At 41.5% G+C, this 26927-nt stretch overlaps 1 protein-coding gene across 2 annotated transcripts in view; it reads left to right on the top strand.

The window, feature by feature from the left end:
- The window catches only part of ITPK1 (inositol-tetrakisphosphate 1-kinase), a 118685-nt gene that overhangs the window by 22788 nt on the left and 68970 nt on the right, over window positions 1-26927 (top strand). Inside the window, exon 3 of one of the 2 annotated variants that reach the window (XM_015865245.1) lies at window positions 3409-3433. The exons of the other annotated variant lie outside the window; for it this stretch is intronic. Coding sequence (XP_015720731.1) covers window positions 3409-3433 — 25 coding nt within the window. The remainder of the gene's footprint in view (window positions 1-3408; window positions 3434-26927) is intronic. 2 annotated transcript variants of the gene reach the window in all.

The raw sequence follows: 26927 nt of genomic DNA, 5'->3' as shown, positions 1-26927 counted from the left end.
TGCCAGAGTGATGTTGCTGCCTGCCCTGCCAAAAAGCTCTTATTTTCTTATCCATTTCCTGGTACCTTGTTCTGGTACGGTGCTCAAAGGAGCAGTTTTATAGCTATAGTTGGGATGATATAATGCTTTGAAGATGTGGAGCAGATTAGATGGCTCTCCCAGCTGTCATGTGGGATGGCTGCATGAAAATTGCTTGCCGTGTTGTAGTGTCCAATGTACAAGGTCTGTTCCCCATTCGATGTGATTCTATGTGGTTATAAAAAGAAGGATGAAATGCACATACGTGGCTTTCCCCCGGAGGTCTCATTTCTTCAGCGTATATGAAGAGCACTTAAAGCATACAACATTATCTGTGGCTACCTATTTATAAGGATATACCTGATTGCCCTTCTTTGAATCTATGATGCTTTACAGAGATACAGAATGCCAAGGATTCCTCCCATCCCAAATATCAACTTCTGACTAATTTCCGTCCTAAATCTTTCAAAAATACTGATGGAAGAAGAGAAAAACCTTTCTAAAAGGAAAAGCTGGATTTCTATTAGCAAAATTACCTCTGATTAATTCCCTGCTTAATAGATTGGGTGCAAAGCAAATACAAAACCAGAATTCTTATGTTACTTCCAAATCTTGTAGCTCTTCAGGTGCCTTCAGCTAACTTCAGTGTGACCCATGACTGTAAGCCTGTGTGTCCCAGCAGCACGTGCTCCTGTGCAGCTTCTGTCTGGTTGCTTCTCTCATAGGCAGTAGTGTACATCCATCAGTGAGGGAAGGTAATAAAAGCATGGAACCTCAAAATATTCCCTGGCAGAAATGCAGGGTGCCCTGCTGATGGAAAAACTCGTGCAAATTAGCTGAGCTCGCCTTTGTGCTTGGAAGAGAAAAACAGGATGTCTGTGAGGCTGCGGGTGGCCAGTGTTTGCTGATTTTTGCACTTTGCTTTGGTATTTTTTGTAGGGTGCCATCCTCAGTGCCTGACAATTTCAGGTGGAAAATCTGACTGGATGCTGTTTTTACTCTGGTTCATTAATATTTATGCAAATCCCTTGGAAAGCAAAAAATGCTTTTATGTTTTATGTCAAAGCAATATGTTATTGTTTGCTACTTTTCTAAGTGGGACCTTCTGGGGGTGAAACATCCTCGTATCTGAGAAAATGAACTTCACTGCATGCATTAATAACTGCTTGGGCTATTAAAGCAGGTATCATGATTGCTTTTTTGTTCTCAAATTGTAAATTGCTTGCCATTTTTCAATCTGTCACTCAGACCAGACAGCAGAAAATACGCTACTAAATTTAACCCTGGCTGTAATGTTTGACATTATATATAGTAATTTTTTTAACTGTCATTCTCTATGGTATTTTAGTCCAAGATGTTAAATTGGAGGTGAATTAGTTCAAACTGTTCACTTTGAATGTTAAAGGAAGCAAACAACCAAAACTGTTCCACTTAGTCTGAGACTATGGTAGAAGATCAGTTCTAAAACTCCACTGCCCTTCCTCAGGCAGGATCTGACTTCTGTGGTTTCTTGTCTCCTGGGTTTAAGTGTCAGTAGTTCTAATATTTCAGATAACCGAAGGGGAAAGTCCCCCATTGAGAAATGGAAGAGCCAGTGCTGCAAGCCAACCTTGCTGATCTCTTCCTCCTTCCCATAGCCATTAAGTGTGTGACAGTGTCTTCAGCACCAGATGCTTGTCGCTGTTTGTGTGTTAAACAAAAGTTGTAGGCTGGCTTCTACCTTCTGCTGATGCAGTACAGTCACTTTCTGTAAATCCCAGTAAATATGCAGAGTCCATTTTGGGGGTCATTCTAGAAAGCCTTTAGGCCAATTCCTTCTCCAGTAGCTTTGGCAACCAGCTTTCAAGCATTTTTCTTCTTTAAAGTGGGACAAAACTTATTCATTGTGTGTAGGCATGGCAAAAAATGCAGCCTTTTCCATCAGAGGCCGTCCTTCAAGGAGCTCTGGAGTAGTCCTTGCTGAAACCTGGTGTATTTTTATGGCAGTTTTGAGTTGCTCTGTTTACTCCAGAGCAGACACAGCAAAAATGTAACTGGTTTGGTTATTTTAAGTCTTAGCTTACAGTACTTGGAATGCCTCTCGAGTGGGCTGCAGCGCTCATTTACACATACACACAAAAAGCACACAACACTTCCTACCTTGTATTTCGTGTTTATCTCCCTGAGCTGTGTGAAAGTTATTGTTTCAGCAATTTGGCTATTAACTCTTTCTCTACATGAGTCTTTTTCTTCCCAGAGCATAATTGGAATGCATCTGGCTGGCCTCAGGTGCCATTCTGCAGCAATGCTTCCCACACTCTAATAGCAACACATCAATCACCCACCATTTACAGGCCACTGTTATTTGCAAGAGGGCTTTGAAATTCTCTGTAAGAGGTGCTTGGTTTCATTTTCTTTTTAATTTCCTTGCTGAGCAACGATGAGCTCTGTTGTGACTGTGCAGTGCATGCAGGCTGCTTTTCAGCCAGAGAAACTCCAGGCATGTGAAGGGAAAAATTTATGTCATAGATGCTGATGGATTGCCTGTCCCTTTGGGCATCTTTGTAATGGCCTTCCAAAAGAAAGACTTACTGTATTGGGGATAAAACTGGAAGAGCCATTGTGCATTCAGCAGTAGCCAACAGTTGTGACTGTGCACAGCAATATAGGCACTCATAGATAAGAGGGTGTTGGGACAGTCAGGCAGCACTGCTCTGTGACCTCTCCAGCAAGGGTCTTTAATTTTCATGTATGAGGTTAGTGGGAATGAGAAAAAGAGATTCTAGTCGTGTTCTTGCGGAGGCTTTTGATTCTTAAACTAAATTCCTTATGTCCTCAAAGTGAGGAGAAGTTCATAATGTATTTAAATAGCCCTCATGTAGTGGGAAAGTGGCATGGAATAGGAATGACTGGGCTTTGTGCCAGATACTTAGTTCTGCTCTCCAGACTAAAGCAGAAATGGTTTGTTTTCCTTGATAACTTGTCAAATGCAGTGACTGAACATTGCTGGCTGCGTGTACCTGAATCTCAATTCTTATACTAGTGGAGTGGATTGGACTGAACTGGCTTTGCTAGTTTTAGTTCTGAGCTTTTTGATGTATGATGGGAATTGAGGTGCTCTCTCCCTCGCGTCATCTGCTTCCCACCTCTGCCCACAGGGCAGCTGCATGGGGCCCAGCAGGACAGCTGCTCAGTGCATGTCCCATGTCCATGCTGAGGCCATGGTTTAGAAACTGCCAAGGTGCTTCGTAGGCAGAATAGAACTGAACAGATGCTTTACTGAGTGTCAGTTAGCAAATTCAGATTTTTAGCATTTGCGTTCTAGTACGAAGCAACCTTATACCATCAATGTTTGCTGTGTGTTTTTCCCACATTCAAACAATAACCTTTTTGTTTTTTTTTCTTTTTCAGGAAAAGAGGAGTGGAAGTTGTACAGGTGAGTGAAAACTACTCAGTTACTTTTCTTTTTTTCTTCACTTCTCTGCTATCAATACTGGTTGTGGGAAAAGAAGTGGGTTCCATTTGGCCAACTATGTATCAAGCCCATCTAGTACAGGTGTCAAAGTGAAAGTGCAGACAAGGTTGGCTTTTTCCTGTCTCTATTAAATAATAAGATTTGATTAGGTGATATTAGTCTGTGCTTACATTATTTAAAGATGGTCAGATTTAGCAGATACAGGAGCTGGCCTTTGAAACAGTTATGGTAGTAGTGTTTTTACAGCCAAGGGAGCAGAGAAGCAGTACTGAAGAGTTCAACTGTCAACCTATCATCACCATGCCCACTAATCCATGTCTCTTAATGCCACATCTCTGCATTTCTTGAGCACCTACAGGGATGGTGACTGCACCTCCTGGGAACACAACCTGTTCCAATGCCTCACTATTCTTTTTGAGATGAATTTTTTCCTAACATAACAAACTGAATGTCCCCTGATGCAACTTGAGACCATTCCCTCTTGTCCTGTTATTTCTTATGTCCTAGTTGCAGAAACAAACCTGCCTCAGTAGAGGAAAAGTGGGTATTACTAACTGATAATTGATGCTGCTCTTATGTCCTTGTGACTCAACACCAACAAGGAGTAGGAACACTTCAAAAGAAAAAAAAATAAATCCATATGATTCTAAATCTTGTCAATAAAGGCTTTTAAAAAATTAAAAGTTAGCCTTGGAGAATGTCTTTCTAGTAGGTCTGGTTATCTGTGAACTGCATGGTACTATGAGCAAAGAAGGCACGTATTTTAGTGGCTGAATTTAGACTTAATTCTAGTACCCTTTCACCACTACAGCAGCATCTTCCTTGCTTGTGCCTCCTATTGCTCAGAGCTAAGAAGCAGCTTCTTTTATAAGTTCTGTTAGAGTACCTCTGGATTGATAAGTACAATCAACATATACAGAGCACATCCTCAACAAGCAGCACAAGAAGAAAGCTAGCCTGTATTTGTGTCATTCTTTGGTTTACAATCCACTGTCTGCATTTGTTGTACGTGCCTAGTTCCTGCTGTGTGCACTTAAGCTGTGACTGTATGAAATGAATTAAATGATCCTATGATTAAATAAACAGAGAACAGATTCTGTTTTACCTTTTGGGCTAAAGTTGCTGTCTTTCAACGTGTTACTTGAGTCTTTGATGTATCAATGCATGCAGGATGCACAAATGCATTTAGTTATTTAGGTTGTTTTGCTGATGTTTATGTAACTCAATGGCTAGTCATTAGATATTCACAAAATAATTGGAAAGAATTTGTTTATTCAAAGAGCATTTGGGAAACATTTAGACAGAACTAGGCAGGACTTCGCAGAGTTACTTAAATGGTTTCAAATTCTACAGCATTGTCAAGATGCCACAATAACCTGTATTGGGAATCTGTGCCCCAGGGGCGTACCTGGAATATTGATGCCTGATGCTCTGCTAGAGCTGGATGGATGGCCATGTGTTATCACTGCTGGCCTGCATGTTGCCTTGTACATGCTAATGCATGTACTTGTAGTAGCAGGGGATATCTCAGACATCTGCTCTTTGCTTGCTTGTTATTCCTAGAAAGCTTGGCTTTTGTCACCTTGCACTGCCTGTTCCTCTAGCTCTGCTTTTAGGTAGAGAATATCTTGGTACCGATCTGCCGGACAAAGTTTATCTGACAGGGAATGTTGTTTGCCTGTGTTGAGCAGCAGGGTTTCTTTCACTTGCTTCTCCTTTAAAGAACCTGCTCTGGTGTGAGCAGTCTCAAGAGAAACCAGCTCTACGCATGGTAAAAGACAAGCAACTTGAAACCCAAAATACTGATTATGTTTTTCTCTTTTCATAAATTCCTTTTTTTTTTTTTTCCTGAATGCATACATGCTTTCCAGTTAAAAGTAGCAAGTTGGAAGGTAAGGTTGTTCCATTTTTAAGTTGGGAACTGAAAAACAAACAAAACAAAAAAGGACTGAAGGCCGTATGCAAGCTCTACAGGAATGCTGTTGCTCTTCCAGCCCCAGTGGTGTTCTGGCAGCTGTGCTGACAGGGCTGCATGGAACAGGGCACAGCTCAGATGTCTGAGGAGGTGTGGGTGCTCAGACCCTGTATTATTCCCTGTCATCCTGATTTGTTTTTTTCTTATCAGCTCCCCCAGCCTCTTGCAGCTACAGCCACTTGAGGAGGTAGTCAGCTGTGATGATGCCTTGCATGGTAACATGTACCCAGAGCCTCAGTAGTACCATGGCCTGTAGGCCACTGGGCAGGCAGCAGCTTGGCGCTGGCACTAGGCTGCCAGGGCATTAAGTGCTTCAACAAAAGCCTTTCTTAACTTCTATCATCACTGTTTCAGGGGGAAAACTTACCTAGTTATGCAATGATTGGCTAATTAGGCATTAACCATAGTAAATAAATCTTTTCTATTAATGGAATCTAGCAAATATGGGTTTTGAACAGTTCCTGAAACATAAACATGTTTCTGAACTTTTTTTTTAAAAGCTTGGTTTTGTTCAGTTTCACCCCTCAAAATTATTACAGTGCCAAATTTAGATTTGCATACTGTCAGCTTTTCTTCAGCCAGTAGAGTATTCTATTCCTTATGACCGTGCATTGGTGAGGAAAAGAAAGAACTTCTCCATATACCTTATTTTTTCAGGAAAAAATCTGTTTGGCTTAGTTTGAAGAATGTAAGATTGAAAACATGTGCAGTGAAGTGGAAATCATCACAAGTACCTCTGATGGGGACATGCATTTATTTTTGTTTCACAAGCTATGCAAATCCAGGATAATTAGCCACAGCCCTTTGGCTTCTGACAAATTGCCAGTTCCGTCTTTGTGTGACAGAGTTTGGAGCCTTCATATTTCTCGGGACTTCAAAGCCCTTTTGAGCACATCCACGCCCAGGCTTTCCTAGAGCTCTAGCTCACTTTTTTTTTCTTTCAGATTTTATAATAGTTAAGATTTCCTATTTTCCGTGTGTATTTTTGGTTCTGACAAGCACTAATGCTCTCCTTTATCTTGGAGAGATGTTCTAGTTGGTTGGCTATAAAAGTGGGATTAGTCATTGTATCTCAAGCTGCACATTTTTTAATAGCAGTGGGATACGGAGGACAACATGTTTTTCAGTGTGGAACAGCTGATTGTAGTAGTTACAATGGTCTAGTCTGCTGTTTTGTTTTTCCTCTCTTTCCCTTCAGCCCTCTGGGAATTGAGATATTTGAAATCTTTTACTTTTGAGAAAACAAAACTGTCCTTTGGGCTGTGGGTTTTACTGATGACAGCAAAGGAGAATTGAGGGTTCCTTCCCCCCTTCCTAAATCTTCAATCAAAGTGAAATACCAATGGCAAGAGTTTCCACTAATTGTTGCCAGGGAACAGTTGTTTTCTTGAAATGCAGAGAGGTTTATTTTCACATGAAGTATTAATGGAATCAGCTCGGAACAGCAGCATTCTAACAAGAAGAGAGCTTATAAAGTATATATCCAACAGCATATACAGAAAGATGTGACTGGAAAGGTTCCAAAGCAAGCAGGTTTATTGAGATGTTGGAGAGCTGGCCCTGTAGCACAGGGAGATGAAAGTTTTATTTTTCCATGCATGCCAGCCCCTCGTTGCAGTGCATGTTCCCCTCAGTATGGCAGTCAGCTTTGTCTGTATTGCATTTTTGGAAACGATGCTGTGAAAACCCTCCAACCCTGCTTAGTCTGGATTGTCTGGGTGCTTTGTGTGCTCTGGGAGGTGAGGGCAGCTGGGTAAAGTCTTGAGAAGATTAGAACAGAAGCACACAGTGATACTACTTAGCATTTCGAAAGCCTCAAAGTCTTTAAAAAATAAGAAGATTCAATAATAAACAAAAGTTGTAGCTTTGTACCCCAGGAATAGTGGGACTGTGGAAAAACAAATGCCAGGCCTCTGATTCTTCTCAGAAAGGGAGATCCTACTCCAGGAGACCATCTTGGTACCTAAAGAGCCTCCGTGTCCAGCAGAAATGGAGCACAGGTTCCAGAACAGAGGGATGGCTTTGGCACGTACGTACCTATTGCATCAGCAGTTGGTCAGGGAGGTACAGCGTGGCCCTTTCTGGTCCAGTGGGGAAGAAGAATAAATATATATGTGGTGGGGCAGGGAAGGGAGAGAAAGCAACAGAACGTTTCCATCATGTGGATTGAACAGATTAAATAAATAAGCACTTACTTTGTCTAATTTTTAAGAATTAAGTCAATACTGTTAGATCTTTATTCTTTGGGGGTGAATGTGAGATCTGAGAGAAGGTGTTTGTGGCTCAGAGATGCACAGTCTCTTACAGACTGCTTGAATTGCTTTCTTTTGACTTTGATTCCCACCAACTTTGGGTGAGGTGTGGACTCTGAAGTTACTTGCCAGGATTTCTTGGGTCAGTGAAAACATTAGTAAGATTTAGAAGTCTGTAGTGAGTAGCCTCTAAGTGTGAGCTTGTGCTGCTTTGGCCTGTGAAGCCTTCTCTGCTAAACTCCATCTCCTGGATATGTCATGATGAGGTGGTGATGCCTACCAGTGCTGAAGGCTGGGAGCTGGGATGCTTTGGTTGGAAGTCTAGTCGCTCTGGAAGCTCTGCAAAAGGTTTCTCTGACTATAATGGGACTGAGATTTCAGTGGGGAGATACCCTGCTTATTGCAGGTACTTTGAGCACTCTTTTAAAAAGTCTATCTCTGCTTTCTAGTGAAGATATCTTTCCATTTACTGGAATGCCACTTAAGTTGCTTTGAGATACCTGAATTGAGCAGATGTAGAGTAAAATGAGTGTGTAAAGGAGAATAATCATGGGTACTGGCACAGCAGCAGTTTCACAGGAAGAATACAATCAAAACAGTGAAGTGTGGGGAAGTCTTTTACTATTGGCGCTTCCTTTCTTCAGCTTCTGCAAAAACTACTTCTTTGATCTTAGCTGTGATCTGAGATGTTTGCATCTGAAGATCCATTTTATTGCATGCTTGTTCTGTCTTGTAGTGCTTCACAGTTAAATAAGATTGAATGATGAGTTAATGAAATATGGTATTTAAGGACAGCAGGCCTAAAGTTTCTTAACTTTTGCTGTGTGCTGGCATATTAATGGTAAGCTCTTGTATATTTCTTGGTAAGTTATTTTTAATCACTGTCTTTATAGATTTTGAGAGGGTTTGCTACTGATCAAAAGCAGTGCAGTTAATTGCTTAGGGTGGGAGTTTCTGAGACTGATGAGGAGGGAAGAGAACCAGTAGAAATGCAGATGATTATAAACATAGTTTCTCTAAAATGAAGTGGAAGTGTGTAATCCAAAATGTTTCTTCTTAACACGATGTCACATCTATGGAAAATTTGAGAGGGTTTTTCTGTTGTTTGTTTGCATCTCTCTTATCTCACATTGCTTGTCAAATAGGAGATGGCTGCTTCAGTTTCCTAAATGAGATGAGTGGTGTTCTCTGTTGGCTATTGCAGGAGCAAGGGTGGTCCAGCAATTATTAATAAATGGATTGAAATATTCATTGGATATCTCAGGAGGGATGATCAGTCCTAAGTGGTCCCATTAGTAAGTGGTGTAAATAGGGCCCTTCTTTTTGAACAGCTCTTTCTGAAGACAGGATTCAGGTCTGGAGTTAACTTTCCTTTCACTGACTCTGGAGGGAGCCTGGAGACAGAAGCCTCCTTCTCCTATCAGGTTTGCAGGAATTCGTATCTATTGCTCAGATTCACATCAGGGATGATACTGTTAGAATATCTGAAGATGTTGTGCTGCTGACCAAGTACGGGGTCTGCACTACTCCTGATAACTCTTCCATAAAGTTGTATTGTTTTGTTCCTAGGAGGCTTAGTTTCCAGGTGCCTTCTGATTCCAGTTGTGCTTTTAAGCAGAATGAACCCAAGCCTGTGTTCAGTCTGTAGAATACATCCAGGACTTGTCCTGTTCCCTTGGCTGTTATTTTAGGATCTGAGCCACCTCACTCAATTTCACTGATCACAACTTTTCAACGTAAGGTTGCTTCAGTAATTTAGAGTATTCTCATTTAGTTTCCCAAGAGGTATGATTCCCTGAATCAGAGGGCTTTTGTATCTAAGTTGCTACATGCATTACGTGGATCTCATGTCCTTGTTAGATGAGTATTTGCTCTAACGTGGGCAATTACTTCAGTAGTTAGTGAAGAATTTTTATTTTAAATAAAACTTCCCTTGCCCAAATGCATACTAGTTATTTACAGTGTTTTGACAGAGTCATCTGAAAATGGGAATGGAAAAGATGCCATTAGGGCTGAGCTAAGAGACTGAGATGTAAGGGAAACAACTGTTGCAGAGGAGTTTCTGCCTGAATTTGCAAACAGAGAAAAGCTTTTCAGATTTGTTTTCATAGTAAATTGTTGATTGGAGCCAAAAGCTTCCTTTACTCAAAGGTCTAAGTGCATCTGAAAATGTTTTCTTGCACAAGAATCTTCATTGCTCAACACTGCTGTCTTGTAGCCTTAGCAGCATGGAATTCCTGTGTTAGGGTTGCTCACTGCCTTTATGATCTCAAAGATTGGAGGGTGAGCTAACTGCTGTTCATAGAGAATTTATGTTGATTGCAGAGGGATCGTTTTACTTTAGGCGAGCTTGGAAAATGTTCGTTCCTATGACCTAGTTGAGCTTATCTTGTAATATCCCTTCTTTTATGGAAATGTCCTTAAGTGGTTAAAAAAAGAGCAGCAGCTATAAAGGGGAAAGCAGAAGTTTTTCTTTTGAAGCAGAAAAGAAGTTTTTCTTTTGAATTGTGGGAACAAAGCAGTTTGAAACAGAGGGGAAGCAGATTAGATGTTCTGAAGCCTGCTGCGGTGAATTCATGCCATTCAAGCCCTTAATGGCTGACGTAGTGAACTAGGTGACCAAAAAGCAGCTAGAGAGAGCATTGGCTCCTTTCTAGTAGCAGGTTCATCCTCAGGCTCCTGCTGTCTCACTTGGAGCCAAAAGGGCAGACTGGAGCTCCAGCAGGTCCCAGCAGCAATGCTCCTGTGCCAGCTACAGTCTCCTGGTATCTCTGTCCTATGTGGCTTCCAGTGCCTGCAGGGGTAGGAGACCAGCCTCAGCTCTGGGTCTTTCCCAGCAGATGTGCTTAGTGCCCAGGTTCTCTTCTGCTTGCCTTTGCTAGATGCTGCAATTGCTTATCCTAGGTATTATTGGCAGCTAGGTTTCTTCTAAACTAATTTAGGCTGCTCATACGATTAGGTCAGTGCATCTGCATCTTTTTGAATGAGTCTATAGCAGTGCTGAATATTCCCAGTTTTTGAGGATTGCTTTTTATGACCACAGTCAAATATTCTTATGAAGTCTTAACTCTTTATACGGAGTATATGTGTTGCAAGTGTGCTGACCGTTTCGCTTTGTGTAAGGAATTGCAGTGTAAATGTATGTGTATGAAAATAGTCTGTCCATGGAGATGCTGTCTTGAAGATGTCCTTTATTAATGCCCTGACATATCTGTCTGTAGCCAAGTTTTAATGCAGTATTACCATCACATTAATATTTAAAAGAAGAGCTATTAGAGCGTTCACTTCAGTTCCAGTGGATAAGCTTACAAAGTATTATTGGCGGTGATTGTGAATTTGAATTTCTTCTGAATTTTCGTAAGGTTGATGTGGTGCAACTTTATTCATTGAATCTATTAGGGTTGTTTACTCTTTTGCCTGAAGAATTTTGTGTGTTTGCAGAGGATCACTTAGCAACAGCCTATGGCATGGTGAAGTTGCCTCTGGCATGCTCGTGTTAGTATGGTGAGCCTTAAAACAATACGGGAACACCCAGAAACAACAAGTAAATAGAAGTTTACAGCAAAACAAAGCAGGTTGCGTACTGAAGAGCTCCATGTTTCCATGGGGCAGTGTCTGTAAAATTCTTTACTTTTTGGTCTTTGTTTACATTGCTGTCACCCTGATGCAATGACGGGTCTCTGCTTCCACAGATGTTCATGTCAGTTCTGCAGATGTTGTAATGGAGCATCTCCTGAGTATTTACAAAGGAAACTACTCTTTGATATTAAAATAGCTCAAACTTTAATCTGTTAAATATTAACTAGTCCTTCACCTACTTATAGCTGAGGAATAGAAGTTCCCAAGTCTTGGATTTCTGCACATCTCAGGTCATTTATTACTGTGAATTGGTACAAACAAGTTGCTTGACGTAAATGACGTAGCTTGCTTTACTTCCCAGTAAATGACTGGGAGATGAAAGCTGAATGCAAGCAGAAAACACTTTTTCAGAAACTGTTCCCAGGCTCTGAGGTGTGGACACAATACAAAGTAAATGCCCCACATCTGTGTTTGTCAGGAAACAGTAACTTGACAGGAATATAGCTGACATTGTGTTTATGGACCTTGGTTTGAGTGGCCTGTAGCATGTGAGAGAAATGCTGAGCGTTAAAAGACATGCTTTTATATACCTATGTGTGTATCTGTCTGTATGAACATAGACATGTTTTCCTTCTGATGTGAATTTAGGCTGAAGAAATTCTACCATTTCTTGCCTTGTTGAGGAATAATTTATACTGAAGCGTTTACATTTATGTCTAGTGATCCCTGAGTTGTTTTTAAGAGTTTGGGTATGAACATAAGCTTCGATAGAGAAGGTGAGTTTTGGGTGGAATTCAGTTTGTTGATCATCACATTCCTGCAGTCCCTCCAGTTCTTTGCCCTGTGACCTCAAATTCAGCCTTTTCAAGGCAGAGAAAACAGGGTACATTACTGTTTTCTTTGGAAAACAGTCTTATGAAATTTGCTTTTGTAGCACGGAAGGTATGAAGACACGGTACTGAGAATGAGCAGTGATGCTCTTAGCTAAAAAGGGAGGTAAACTTAACAAAGGGCATCATTTTTCATCAACTGCTAACTCATTCTGCTTAAGGTAACCTTGTGAGTTGGGAATGTGCAGCAAGAGAGTTGAATCCTCTGTCAATCTGCAAAATGAAAACAGTTTCTGTAACGTATTTTAAGCCTTGGGAATCTGAGGTCTGTGGGTGTAGCATACTTTGATGTTTTGAAGGTTGTAATGCTACTCACTTACTCTGTTCATAACGCTACAGGTGTTGAAAATCGTACTTCACTGGTCTGTCAAGGTCATGGGTTTATCTAAGATAAACCAGCCATAAGGAGCTGGGGCAAGCTATGCCTTTACACATGCCGGCTGTTTTGGGCAAGGTTATCGCACAGTTTGTTTAACCTGGCAGCGGAGGTTAAACAAAACCTGTCTTGGTTGTGTTGTTCTGTGCACTGCAGAAAGGGACTATCTAAAGTTGTGCTGACCTTTCTGCAGGTCTTTGCAGCAGCCGGTGATTTGAAGAACTTGTGTTTGATGGAAATGACAAGCTATGAACTAAGTGGTTGTGGTTAGAGCTTTCACTTAAGTGCTCTTATTGCACTTGTTTACATATAGAAACACATAGTGTGTGTTCCTGCGATTTCAGTCTAGTTTTTGGAACTCTGTAGCAGACTTACCTCTCCTGTCTGACTTCTGTGTTGATCAGTGAACCACTGTATACTTGAATATCTAACGTCTCGTGTGTTTATCCTTTCACCTATTTCAAAAGCTATGCATTTGATTAAGAAAGGTGTGTAAAAGGATAGATGCTATACCAGCTAACTCTAAAACGAAAGACCATTAAAATCATCTTTGTGTATATGCTCTGTTAAGACTAACACTGAAAACACCAGATGATACTTTTTAATGTGTTATAGTTCTGGAATAAGATACTCAAAACGTAGCAATAGCATGTCTACAAAAATGTTTGAGTTTCTTAATCTCCGTATTGGAAGCATGTATTTATGTCAAGGATATTTACGACTCGCTACTCATTGCTTGCATGTAATCTCTTTTTGAATTTTGCTGGCTTATTTAAGTTTTGAATGTGGGACTTGACTTCCTTTTGACTGGGTGCTTCTGCAGCTCACAGAAGCAGGGTAAGCCCAAAGGACAGATTCAGAAGGGTAAATTTCAAACTTGAAGCCACTCTTCACACTGGCTCCGCATTCGTCTTTGTTTCCCTTCACGGATGTCTCTGCTGGGGTGTTCAGAACAGGCTGTACAGAAGGACATGTCTTTGGGGCCTGCCCTGTGCTTGTTCTTGCTGGAGGCAAGCCAGCTCTTCATTTTGAGGTTGCAAAACTGTGGTGGTGTTGCAGGGGACAGGCTTTGTTTCTCAGCTGGACTTAACAACAAGGTTCCTGAGCTCCATGCCACGTTGGAAAGCCGCAGCATCCCTGGGAGAGCCAGGTTACAGCTGTGTTACTACAGGTCAGGCATATCACTGCCTGTATGTGACCACAAACCTACTCAAAAGCTGTTAATTCATGCAGGTGTCGTTGTTGAATTGGGAACAGTCCTCCAGCATGTAGGGATTGTCCTCTCTTGCTCTTTGCTGGATGAGTTTTAGCTCATTCTGCTGTGTTTCTGCAGCGCCTTGTTTCTTGGGGTAGGCAGACAGAGAGCTCAGCACCCCATTTGTTACCTGGGCTGAAAGCTGGAGTACTTGGTGGTATCAGACAGTGGAAGAGCATGCTAATGTTTGTGGTAGCATTGCAGCCATCAGTCTTCTTACAGAATGTCGAATGCGAGGCCACTACTGAATATCAGACCTAAGCAGGATGGGGACCAGCTGCAGTGTCTGCCAGCCCCAGATTTTCATGATGTTTCTGTAGATTCTGGATATGGCTTAGAGGGAATGGCTGAGCCTATAACATTTGTCAGCAATGCAGCGGAAATGATAGATTCTGATCAGGGGAAAATAGTCATTTAGAGTTATTCCTTTACCTCAGGTTAGCTTCCCAGTTAGCTGAAGCTAATCAACATGGAATTTTTTTTCTTATTTTTCTTATTTCTGCAAAGTTAAGTGTTTTGACAGGTCACTGGTTATGCTGGAGCTCTTGGTGAGGGGAGGTTCTGTGGTTTGTGCCATAGGACAGGTCAGATGTTGTACTGGACCGTTATCTAATCTGAAAGTCTGGGAGTTAAATTGCAAAATAACAAGCCTGTATTTTGAAGGTGCCGACAGCTGCCATTAAGGTGCATGGAAAATGCCAAATGGTCTGGCTGTTTCCTTTGGGTGTAAATATGAATGCAGAATGCAGACGGCCTTTCTGAACAGTCTTATGTGGGAGTCCTGTCATTTGTCTCATCACCCCTAAATGTTCGCTGGAAATCTTTCTGAATAAATTCCAAATACCAGCAAGTTTTCTGACTGTCATGAAGTGCACTGCTTCTATTGGGATTTCTCTATTCGTTAATGATATGAGCAGGGATGGGAGACTCCTGCTCAGGCACCTCTCAGATCCTTGTACTGACTCTATCTCCTGGTGTCTTTTGTGAAGTCAGGTTTAACATTTTCACTCACCAATGGTGGGTTGTTGCTTAGTTTAGTATTGCCAGCAGTGACTGGGCCAGTGGTGTGAGCAAGGCTGAAATGTTAATTCCAAGCAAGACCTATGTAGATCAGCCTGTCCGCATGTTCTGTGCTGGAAGAGGCAGCTTTATGCAGGACCTGGGGTAGTGCCTATGTGGGATAGCTGGAAAAGCAGTGTTATCTCTTAGGGGTGTTAATAGTAGCATCTTTTCCACCCAAACTGGTAAATATGAAGAGCATAAGATACATAATTATAGTGTAGATCTGGACTTAAGTCAGTGTCACTCTGTCCTTTTTGCTGCTGTTAATTTCCCTAGGAAGATCAAGGCTGACGTTAAGTGTGTCTGCAGTGCGTGACTGTGTGTAGTAGACAGAGCAGCTCCAGCCATGGCTTTGAGAATACCATGCATTTTCTCCAAAACTCTGAGAACTTTCTGATTCTGAAATAGCAGCCTAAAGTCACAAGCTTGGTATGTGTAACATAAAGAAAGACTGGGAAAGAAAAGTTTTATTACCAGGAAAACAGAGGCCACCCCTCCTGCAGGCACAGGATGAAGCAGAGAAACTTTTATGTTCCCTGGTTAAAAATAAATAATTGCTACTGTGCTGTCATCACCTTTGTGTAGTCGGTTGTTAACTTATGTGTAGTTCTCATAGGTCAATTAGAGATTGAAGTAAAGAAATGTAATTTATAGGATGAGTTGGAAATGAATTGCTGTTGGGTCTTCATTTTTCCCATCATGTTAGCTGGGAACATCTCCCTAGAAGGAGACAGCTTAAAGGCACCAGTGTTTCATAACCTATTTTTAATACTTGAAAGTTACTTGAAGCACTTATTTGAGACATTTATTTTAGGCAGAAAAGAAAACAACTAAGTTCTCCTGTATATATTCTTAATATTTGCTGGGTGAATCTTCATTTTTGCTCCTTGACAGGCTCTGTATTTCTGTCTCCTGTTCATCTCATGATGAGGGAGGACTTGGAAACTTTACCAGGAAGACAAGGCAGAATGTGCTGTCACCTCCTTTCCTGCAGTTCTTGCCTTTTAATCTCTATCATAAAGCTATTATCAAACAGGAGGGCATTAGGACAAATTGTCTATTATAAGCTTTAATTTATCATTCTGCAAATGCAAGGCTGGGAATGGAAGCGCACCTTGCAGTGCTTTGCTTCCAGGTAGAGTGAAGTGAAGAGCTCTGGAGGAAGCATGTGCTGGGAAAGCCAGGCCCTCAATATGGTGAAGAGATGGAGAAGTTTCCTTGAGGTATCTGTCTGCCTGGTTTATCTGTGAGTCCTGCTGTTCTCACTGAAGGCAGCAGACAACTGGCTAAGGGAAGCAAAGCAAAACCAGGTGTTTAAGTTAGTTTGTGGTGTGTGTTCTGAGCAGTTATACTTGTTCCTGTTCCCAAGTGGGAAGCTTTGGATAACTTGCATAATTTCTGTGGGCCTTACTTTGGCCAACAGGCGGTGTTGTTCTGGGCTTCATCGGGGATTTAGGAGACTGGAACTGATCAAAAGGGTTTTAAGGCCCTTGGTGTTGTAGGGAAGCACTTCTCCCAACAGAACTGATGCATAGTTGTATTGTTTGTGTTCTGTAGCTTGCAGCGTCCCTTTGCATGGTAAGAGCTTGTTTTCCCTGGTTGTTTCGTCATTTTGCCCTATTGCTTTGGTGAGGATAGGGGTGTGAGCACCATGGGGCTGCTGTGGCAGTGACCACGGGACACCTTGGATTCATTGGAGGTGACCAAAAGGGGCTTCAGAAGAGGAGGAAGAGGAAGGTGATTTGCTGTGGAGAGTAAACTACAGTGATGTGGTTTTCTTTTGTGTTTGTGGTTTTGTTGTTGTCATCGTTGTTTTTCTTGGCATAAAAAAGACGGTGAGATATCTTACATGGATGCATATATTTTGTTGAGTTTAATCATAGAAGAAATTCCTGCTGTATATCACTTGACAAATATAGTCATACTCAGCATATTTCATCTGTTCCTCAACTTTGCTTATGCAGGCAGTAAAGCATTTAAAATTGCCACCGATGGCAGGAAGGCCAAAGGTTGACCCTACCCACGGTGCAGTGCTCATTACCAGTGCACTTCGGAGATGACTGGGCTGGGTGCTTTTCTGGGGTTATCCTGGGTTATGGGATGTGTAGAGGAGGGCAGGGCAGTAAAGATTAGAGGTTTCAATGATGCTGTTGAACCTTAAAGTCTCATTGTCATTTACTGATTGTGGTAATAAATATGACAGAGCATCCCATTCACAACCTACCTTTGTCTCTTGTAGCATCTTTATGAGGTGTGGATGCCAGTGGTGTAGAAATGCAACACTGAATGTGCTATGGAAGCGTACATTCTTTACCTTGCTGCCTGCTGAGCCAGTGTGCCCTGTATGTTCTTATCAGGCAGCAAAGAACATGGGCTGTATTTGCACAGGGCGTTCCTGCCTGCACTGGGAGCCTGGTTGGAGTCGAAGTGCACATGCCATAGAGACTAGGAACATGCCAGGAATTGGGTGGTACTTTACGTTTCTGGACTGAAGGGAGCAGCTCTGTTCCTTTCATGAAATGGACTGGACTTATGGAAAAAAAAAGTCCTTGTTGTTGGTAGTTGATACAAGGAAGTGCCTGGAACCACGACATACATCACAACACGCAGCACTTCACCAAGATAAGTTTCATTTGGTATGTCCCTTTGTAAATAGCTGTAGGTCACAGCTAACACAGCAGTTGCTCAGCAGTATGTTGCTGCAGGGCAGCTGCTGCTCTGGTCTCAAGCTGTTGCTGTATGTATTCAAATGTGCTGCTTTTGTTTGTGCTGAGTTTTGGAAGTGCTTGTTACACCTCAGAGCAGGTGGAATGTTCCAGTTGCAGCTTGAGTGACACATCTGTATTAAGCTATGCGTATCAGTATCCCAAGACACTGTCTGGGCTCCTACCTTGCTTGTGGACGTGGCAGTCTCTACAGAATGGATTAAATCATTTTCAGAGCAGGAGAGGACCCAGTTGTGAAAAGGCCCGCGTAGAGCTTTGCCACTTAGTTGAACTGGAGCAGGAGTTCTATAGATGTTAAGAAGCCACCACTACGTTTCCCCATAGTGCAGGATTCTCTCCAGTATTTTTTTTTTTCTATTATTCAGTGTATGGGCTTTTTTTGGTTGTGCTTTTAAAGTTCCTAAGATCAATCTTTCTTCAGTTCCTATGGGGGCTTACTCCAGAATCTAAATGCTTTGCTGCCAAGAAGTCTTCTTGATAATCAGCTTATATGTTTCCTTTCTCCTTTTCATCACATAAGTCCTAATTAATCCTTCTTGGATACTTCTCATCTCAGGCATTCTCTCTTTCTAGGGCATGGCACCTTTCAGATGTCAGGGCTTCTTTACGTATCACAAGCTTATTTTGGGTGGAAGTTTGGTTACTCTGCAGTGAGCTGGCCTCAGCATTGTTGATGAGCTGTAAATCCACGGACTTTATCTTATGGTAACTTGATTTATTGTTGTAAGCTTACAGTTTTAAACTAACCACCCAGGAGACTGATAGCATTTAACTGTGACTTGGGAACCTAGAGTTGTATGTTGCCTTGGGTCTTTCAGCTGTTTAGCTTTTCTTTTGTGGGAATTGAACCTGGTTTTTGTTGCTGGTTGCCATGTGCCTTCCAGCGTTGTGCTCTTTTCCTGGCAGTACTGAAAAGCACAGAAGACATTGTTTCCATTCCATGTCATTAGGGTGATATCATGTATTGATTTAATGGTGCTTTAGGGACTATAATTTACTTTATATTAAGCCTGTTTTAATACAGAAGTTTTTTTCTCCCTTCCCTCCCATTTGCACTTTGAGAAGCCTTTTCTAGTTGAGCTCCCACAACTTGTAGCCAAAGAGCTTCCTGTAATGCTGCTCCTTGCATGTTTGCACAGAGGTCTGTTTTTAAGACACATGTGCTTCTGCTCTCACTTTAGTATATTCGTATTGAAACACTCACCTGCTGAGCGAACAGTGGTTAAAAAAAAGAAAAGCAACAGTTTTTGGCTTTATGGAGCATTTGTGCTTTGCAGGTTCAGTGCTGAAAAGAATTGTGTGTTTTTATTCTGGTCTTATAGTGCGATACCTTTCCCTAAAATGCAGATTTTGCTGCAGGGTAGGTTTACAGGTATTATAAGAAAATTAGTTTTAGAGCAGGTATTGGGACAAAATAAAATAAGAAAAGCCTCTAGGTGGGTTTTTTCTTTTTTTTTTCTTTTTTTTTTTTTTTTTTTTCCTGCTATGCTATGTAATGCTTGAGACAGTATTTGAAATTCTCATTCCGGTGTGTGAAATTGCCCTGCAGACTCTTAGAAGCATTTCAAAGGGTACACAGTTAGTCCTAGGAAAATACTCATTTCCACAAAATACCTTTTTGGCGACTCTCTTGTTCTGGGTTCTGCCCTCAGGGGGTTTCTTTGTGGGTTTTCCATGCTTATTCAGACGAAGCCTTTTCCATGTCAATTCATTTGCACGCTCAAGTAAATTTTGGAGAACTATGTTGGCAGATTTTTTTGGCATCCTTAATTTTACTGCTCCTCCTAAAGAATGCTTAGCCCACTCTGAAAAGGTTCTCAGATGGCATTCATCTTTTATTCTTATGTATTACGTTTCCCCTGGGAGTCATCCTCAAATTGTGGCATAGTGCCGCTTTATCCCCTGAGTGGCATCCCCAGTTGCTGCTTGCCTTTGGCAAAGAAGACAAATGTTTGTTGTATTTTGGAACCCAGACAGGTCTTCTGTATCTCTGCTAGGTCAGTATTGTTGTGTTTTATGTACGATATAGTAGAGTTGGAGTAACACTTTCTTTTTAAGTCTTTCCATCTCCCATCTCCTCCCACTGATCTGTTGTTGAAGGCGTGGTCTTGCTAAAGAGAGACAGACCAGTGTGCAGGTTGGAGGCCTGAGGATGACATACTTGGAGCTGTTTTTCCTTCTCCACATTTGACATTTTATAGTTATTAAGAGGACAGTGTCTAAGCTTATGTACTGATTTCTGAAATGACTTCTGTCTTCAGCTAAACTACTGCTATCAGAAGAGAAAGTTTATCAACTTCAAATCGTTGCACTCAAATTTCACTTAGAATTTAGAGAATTCTAGTCTTCCATATTACCCCCCTTTGATATTTGCTTCAAGTCACACACCTTATTAAAATCAATTGCTTCTCTGGTTTTTGTGTTCACCTTTAACCCATGTCTGCAACGCTGGCATCAGCTGTGTGAGTGCAAAGGTCTGTCCTCCTCCCTGCAAAAGTCTCACCATCCCACACTCACACCTGACATCTCCTTCCTTGCAGAGGTTGTTGTGCCAGGTGCCAAGGGCCATGTGAGCAAAGGGATTGCTGCCTTGGATCTCTCCTTAGTCAGCCCTCATTCAGCAGTGTGTGAGAAACAACATGGCTGAGCTAGGGTATGATTAGCAGATAGCCAACACGTTTTCTTAGGGAACTGGGAATGCCCGTTGGCCATCTTCTTTGCCATACATTAGAGATTTTTCTGTGTTGGAGCTTGAAAGGGCACATTCGGTCAGTGTAATTTGAATGTTACTCGGAGGATGTGGAAACTTGAGCAGTTGAAATAACTGGAGGAAAATATGTAATAAGGAAAAAATGGAATGTCAAAACTCGAGATCAATCAATATTGAAATGAGTTTCCTTTTTAAATTACACAACTGAAAATGTCATGTTGCCATAAATATGCAAAATGTAGTTATAAGTAAGTCTGTAGTTGCTATGTCTTTCCAGCTCAGAAGAATGACTGCAGGTGACTGCATAGAGATAGGAAGGGGACTTTTTTTAAAAAACACTCTGGTTACCTAAACAATAGGAATAACTGCCTCTACCAGCCTGATCTTTTAGAATGCATTTTTTACTTCTGAATTGCCCTTATAGCATTAATTTAAATCTGTGCTTTCACAATAGCTTGAACTCAGATTTGGAAGACGGTCTGTACACCCATGGGAGGACTGACCCCTGCCAGCACTAAAGCCCCCTTGTCTCCTCCTTTCCCCAAGTTGCTTGCTTGCTCCCCCCAGCAGGAAAGGAAGGAGAATCAAAAGGGCAAAAGTGAAGAAAGAAATCTCATGCGTAGTTTACTGGGTGAAGGAGAAAAGGATTCAAAAAGATACATAAAGATGTGAAAGGAATTGTGCATCACCAGCAGAGCGTTGCCCAGCCTCTCTCTGAGCAATTTTGGAACAACTTCCCCCATTTTATCACATACCAGGACTTTAAATGGCAAGCAGCATCCCCTCTGCAGTAGCTAGAGTATCAGTGTGGTACCAGAGCTGCTTTGGTCACCAGTGTAATGCATTAATATGCAGGCTGTTGTAGAGAAGTCTGACTCTGCCCCAGCCAAACCCACAACAGTCAGTCCCAAACAGTCATGTCTTTCACAAATCAGTTCCCACTGTTGTGCTTAAGTAGTGATGTTTGGTAGACTCTGGAATCTCAGAGCTGAAGGACGCTCCCAGTGCCTACAGCCACGGCTTGGAGAACACCTCCATTGTTCCTGGTTTGTGTGTTTTCCTGAGGACTCGGCTTGGAGTTCAGCAATTCAACACACGCATGTGGATCCGGCAGCACTTCCTGTTTTGTGGCAGCATGATTTTCATTGCAGTGAAGGTCTCATACTCATTAAAGCTTGCTTATCACCGCGGTTGTGCATCAGGTGACAGAGGCAGGAGGAACGTCTACCTCTGCTGTGTAGGTCTCAGCCTTGAATTGAAGAGGTACAATAACTCGGGATGCAATAAGTGTAAATTACTATTTTTGTTTGTTTTCCCAGCATGGTCCATTAAAATCCTCGTTAAGTGCATTTTCCCTGATGTTTTATGAAGCATACCCCTATGTAAATCTTGCCATAAATGAAAATAGAAAGCTTGTTCACTTCTTTATTTTTAATAAGTAAAGTGTTTATTCATTTGGAAATTTAAATTTGGCCTGGGAGTTTCACATACACTTGTTCCCAAAGGGTTTCAGGATATTTTGCTTAGATGAACATTGGAGACCAGACAAACAGTCCTTCAGGAAACACATTTCTTATGACAGGCTCTTTTTCAGTTAGACATGAAGGTGTCTGAGTGTACAAGTGGTGTTATCTGTGAAATGTGTGGTCTCAGTTTTTCCTGCTCAGACAACTAGGAGGTAACAGCTTGTGCCATTGTGCTTAACTCTTGTGCATGGGAAAGGAACAGGAGGAGCTGGTGTTGGTGTTTTGGGCCAAAGGGCCAGTGTCTGTGAGCGATTCTGAGTATGAAGCTGTGTCTGTTAGCTGCACTATAAGGGTTCCAGCATCCCTTACCTCCCCAAAGTGTAGGCACTTCCTCCAGGCACTGAGGGACTGCACAGGTGGGAATAGGGCAGGGGGAAATGCATGAAGCCCAGCTCGAGTTTTGAGTATGAGAAGTTGGCTTGGAGTGGCAATGTGTGGAGACTTCTTTGGCGTATCATAAGACATATCATATGTTAACTAGTTCATAGGGAAGAAGAGAAAGAAAACATGTATGAATATGTGAAATACGTTTATGCATGTTTTTTTACTATGAACAACGTCATAATCTCTAACTTCAGGTGAGATGCCATTCTGCTCACCTGGCTCCTGTTAATCTTACTCTGCCTGTAGCAGTTTAGGCTCTTTGATGACCATCTGGAAGCCGTGTAGCCACATCAATATAGGTTCAGTGTTGCACCAGTGTGTATTTCTCTGTGGGATTAATTAACCTTATTCTGAATATAAGGAGAGCAGCAAGCATGGAAGTACATAGAAGGCTTTAATTTAGCCAGGAGTTAATATGTGCAGAAGAACAACAGTTTGTCTCTTTATGTTGCCTGCATGGAATCAGTACTTGGTATATCCAGAGCTCAGGGGCTTTGCTGCCATTGCTGATGGTCTTGGGATCTGAATGCTTATCTGTGGTGGGTCCAGCAGATGGAGTCAGGCAGCCCTCTGGATAAATGGCAGGGGAACGCAGGCTTGTGGGACCCAGTGGTTCAAAGCCCTTGTTGTGCTTTGGCAGCCAGTCTGGTGGGCACCTCACAAATGTGACAAGGGGAAAAAGCATCCCTGCAGAATTTGCTTGGTGAGACAAGGGACAGCAGATAGGTTATGGAGGGTAAGGAAGCAGTACAGGATAGTCTTGGTTATCATCATGGACCTTTTATTTTGTCTGTTTCTGAAATAGGGACTTTATGCAACTTCAGCAAAAGTTTTGTAGTCAGCATGGTGAAGCAGGAAGCGGAAGAAAGAATATGAAGTCTAATAATGATAGAGTTCTGTGAATGCCTATGAAGAACTTCTCAGAAGTGGAAGTGAATGAGAGGTGGGAGACGATAAGCTTGAGAGTATTGAAAGTGAGAACAGGAGGGCTTCCCTTTGATCTAGGAGAGATAAGACACAAAAGAAATCTGCAAGATCTGGATTGCAAAAGAGCCTGAGAAAACGGATGTCTTCTGAATTGTGGTTCTGGCAACTGGGTGGTAATATTTAGAGAACAACTAAAGGTGGGAACTTGGAGAGAGCTGGAACAGGAGTAAAAGCATAAGTGAGCCAGAAGTAGAAAGCAGAAACTATTATTATGAGCTTAAGGTTCAACTACAATGAAAAACAGGGCTGAGGTAAGAAAAAACATATCAGCAGAGATGGGGGGTGTCTGAGAGTGAGAGACCAGGGGGGTATGGGAGTGAGGCTGAGCCCTGCCTGTTGGCTGCAGAATGGATCCTGCCTGGGGGAAAGTACTGGAGAAGAGATGCCAGGATGGTATCAGTAATGAGTCTGGAGCTATACATGTGTGAAAGGGTGGAGAAGGGGAAGAAAGTGAGAACCAGTGAAACATCATCAGTTCTGATTGACTAGAGGAAGGTAGGAATTTGTTAGGGTGGCTTGACAGACACTTGGTTTTGACCATCAAGATAAGTGGCTTAGGATGAGAGCATGCATGCAGACGTGTTTTGATAGCTAAGTTATCACAAGAGACCTTTAATAATTTTATCTGGTATCCTCTGTCATGAGACAGAGACATAAGCTATTCACATGGGCTTTTCATGCTCTAGCACTGTTATTATATTTTAACTGTTCTCTTCCTATATTTGTCTGTTAAAAAATGCTAGAGCTTGGATTTAGCATCTATTGAAGGCATGCCAGCAATTAATAGAATTTTCTGAGGATGATTTACCTTTTGCTGTGACAGAAACATCTGAGACTCCTGTAAAAACAGCTGAGTGAAGAATAAGAAGTACAAATTCAGATGTTCTTTTTTAGCCCATTTAATTACCACCACATTCACTATCTTCCCTGAATAGGAAGTCATTTTCCTGTTCATCTGAGCCTTTCAAACAGTGAAAGGGAAAAAGAAAATGAATAGTAGGGGGCGGGCAGTGTCATTTTAAAGCTTTGACAATTGGATTGGCACCTGAAACTGTCATTAACTAATTAAAATTAAACTGTGACCTAATTTCATGTGGTTGATTTACCTTTAAGTCAAAGCACCCGTTGTAAGGAGGAAAAAAACAAAACCTGCTGCATCCTTGTAGAAGTCTAGTGGGGTCTTCTCCATCTGCTGGGGAAGGCTTCAAGATGTGTGTGGAGAGAACTTGGGATTATGGAGGGTGCCAGTCGTCTTTTATGGCTAGATGAAAAAGTGCCTCTTCACCTGCTTCCCCTGAATGATGGTTTCTGATGGTCTTTTTTTTTCTCTTGCTCATTTGTAATGGAACTGAAATATGAAGCTGAGTGTGAATAATTTGAAGCTTGAGGCTTCTCCATTTGATCTCCACTTCTGCACCTCTTTCTCCTTTTGTTCCTAGAAGAATCTTTATGGAGCTCCTGGACCATATGTGTTCCTGGGTAGCAGATGTGTCATATTGCGTGCCCCAGAACACAAACTCAGATAATAAAGTGCATCAGCATTTAAGTACAGGAGTACTGTTTATGTTTGGTAAGCCTTTTCTTACCAGAAAGTGAGTAACACTCTAAGAATCTGCATTAGCCTGAGTACTCCTACGCAGTTATAAGTCCTGTGACCATGGGAAAAAAGTGTGGAAGAGAGTTTCTAGACTCTTGAGATGAGTTCTCCCCTCCCCAGCCCCCAAGAGATAAGTATTATACACACGCACATGTATTTTAATGCTTGGTTGAATTCTCAAGCAGTTAGTTTCATTTTCAGTTTTTATGTCTGGACACAAATGACCTTTTCTGTGTGCAGTTGTTCCATTTGGGGTCTCAGTAACACCTTGTATTTTAACTTACCTTTTACAAAGCTCATCCAGTGTACACACTTCTGATCTTGGTAGAATTGTATTTATCTTTGCCACTGCCCTATGTTAGTAATGATGCTCACATCTTGCCCTGAGAAAAGGGCAGATTGTTTGTTTGTTTTAATCATTAGCCCAACTACGTGCAGCTTTTCATTCTGCATTTAGTCCTGTTGTACCATTTGTCCCTTTTTTTTGTTTAATTCACCTTTCTGTATTATGCTTCTCTCTGAGTGTTGGTGTCATTTACACTTCTGGGTAATTATTAAGGTCTGTCAGTAATCTACTTATTGTGCTTAAGGCCACTAATGAAGGTATTAAATAAAATGGTCACAAGACCAGCGCCCAAAGAATGCCAAGGGTGCATGCTTTCAGCGTGCAAGCAGTTTTCATCTTGTATTTAGCTCCCCTTTCACCTTCCTGTTCTTCTGTTTGTCCTTATCTTTCCCTAGCTTGCCTAATGGGATTCTTCACTGTAGTCTGAGAGATGAGCTTTGCTGAATTTTCTGTCTACGGGATTGGTGGTCATACAGCGAGGGATCCCTGACCTATCTTTTGTAGATCTGTGTCATGTTTCACTATGTTTGTTTCCTTAATTTTATTTATTTACCTCTGGAGATGTGATTATTTTCTGACATCTTCTCATGTGTTGAGAAGCTTATGTAGTACTAGGTCAGCTGCATAGTCCATAACAGTCATTTTTCCCCTCCTCCTCTTTCCCAAATATTTAACAGTTGGGAAGCATTCTGTAATGGATACAGTTATTTGGAACCCTTCTATTGCCATCCTGTGATTTCATATGCCATGCTTCAGTTAATTGGATTTTGTTTTCTAGAGTGTTGCTTTTTATTATTATTTGTAAGCGTCCAATTATAGAAGAGATGCCTTCCCCTGACCTCAGCATGTTGTGCTCTTCAGAGGCAGCTGACATCTGTGCCATTCAGCCAGGCTTCTCTGGTCAGACATATTTCAGGCACGATTCCTCGTCCTAGAATAAGAATCTAAAGCAAGCTAGGTGAATTTAAAACCTCAAGGTATTTGACCACTTTTAGAAGCTTAAAATATAGTTATTGACTCTTTAAACTTAGGTGAGATGATCTCACTCCCTGAGTTCTGGTTTTGACAGGTGGTTGAGATACCAATGGGTACCTGTCTTTGCTGCTGCCTTTGCTCCCAGTTAGCGTCGTTATTCTTGCTGAAAATGGAAGTAAAATATCAATAACATTTGGTGTTATTCCTGTTTCTAATGTAAACCTTCCCTTACTGAACAGGGGTTCTGTAATTTTGTTACTTTCTTAATGTATTTCCTAAACTTTACTATTTCATATGTATGTAGGAAACGTTAAGCCTCTTTTACGTTCACATCCTTGAGCTTTTCACAGCTCAGCTGTCTTTGCTAATTACTTCCTTTAGTTTATCAATTCGTCATTCTGAGATCATGAAAAATGCTGGGCTATACACCCTTTTATCCTGTAATTTAAGCTTACCCAGCTGGATTGAGTATTTCTATTAGCAAATTTCATGTTAGTTATTCCTGCTCAGGAATACCCTCACAACTAGTGTTTGTACTCCTGAGTCTTGTGACCAAATGTCTCCTGGTTATACAGTTTTGTTTCCTATTTAATATCTGGCTGTGGCTAAATAATACTATGAGACTGTCAAACCTTCTCAGCAGTGGTGCAGCAGTGCTTGTTGTCAAGTACTTAATGGAAATTTGCCCCCAAATGTTCTGTGCGTGTTGGTGGTTCTCCATACATTGTGCATACTCAGTTTGAAAACTCTGGGGCTGCTTTATCTTTGTTAACATATGATTATGTTCATTTCAAAATGCAGTTAAATTCATCATT

Source organism: Coturnix japonica, chromosome 5 (genome assembly GCF_001577835.2).
Source record: "Coturnix japonica isolate 7356 chromosome 5, Coturnix japonica 2.1, whole genome shotgun sequence".
Classification (NCBI taxonomy): Eukaryota; Metazoa; Chordata; class Aves; order Galliformes; family Phasianidae; genus Coturnix; species Coturnix japonica.
This window is presented reverse-complemented; position numbering and strand designations above follow the sequence as displayed.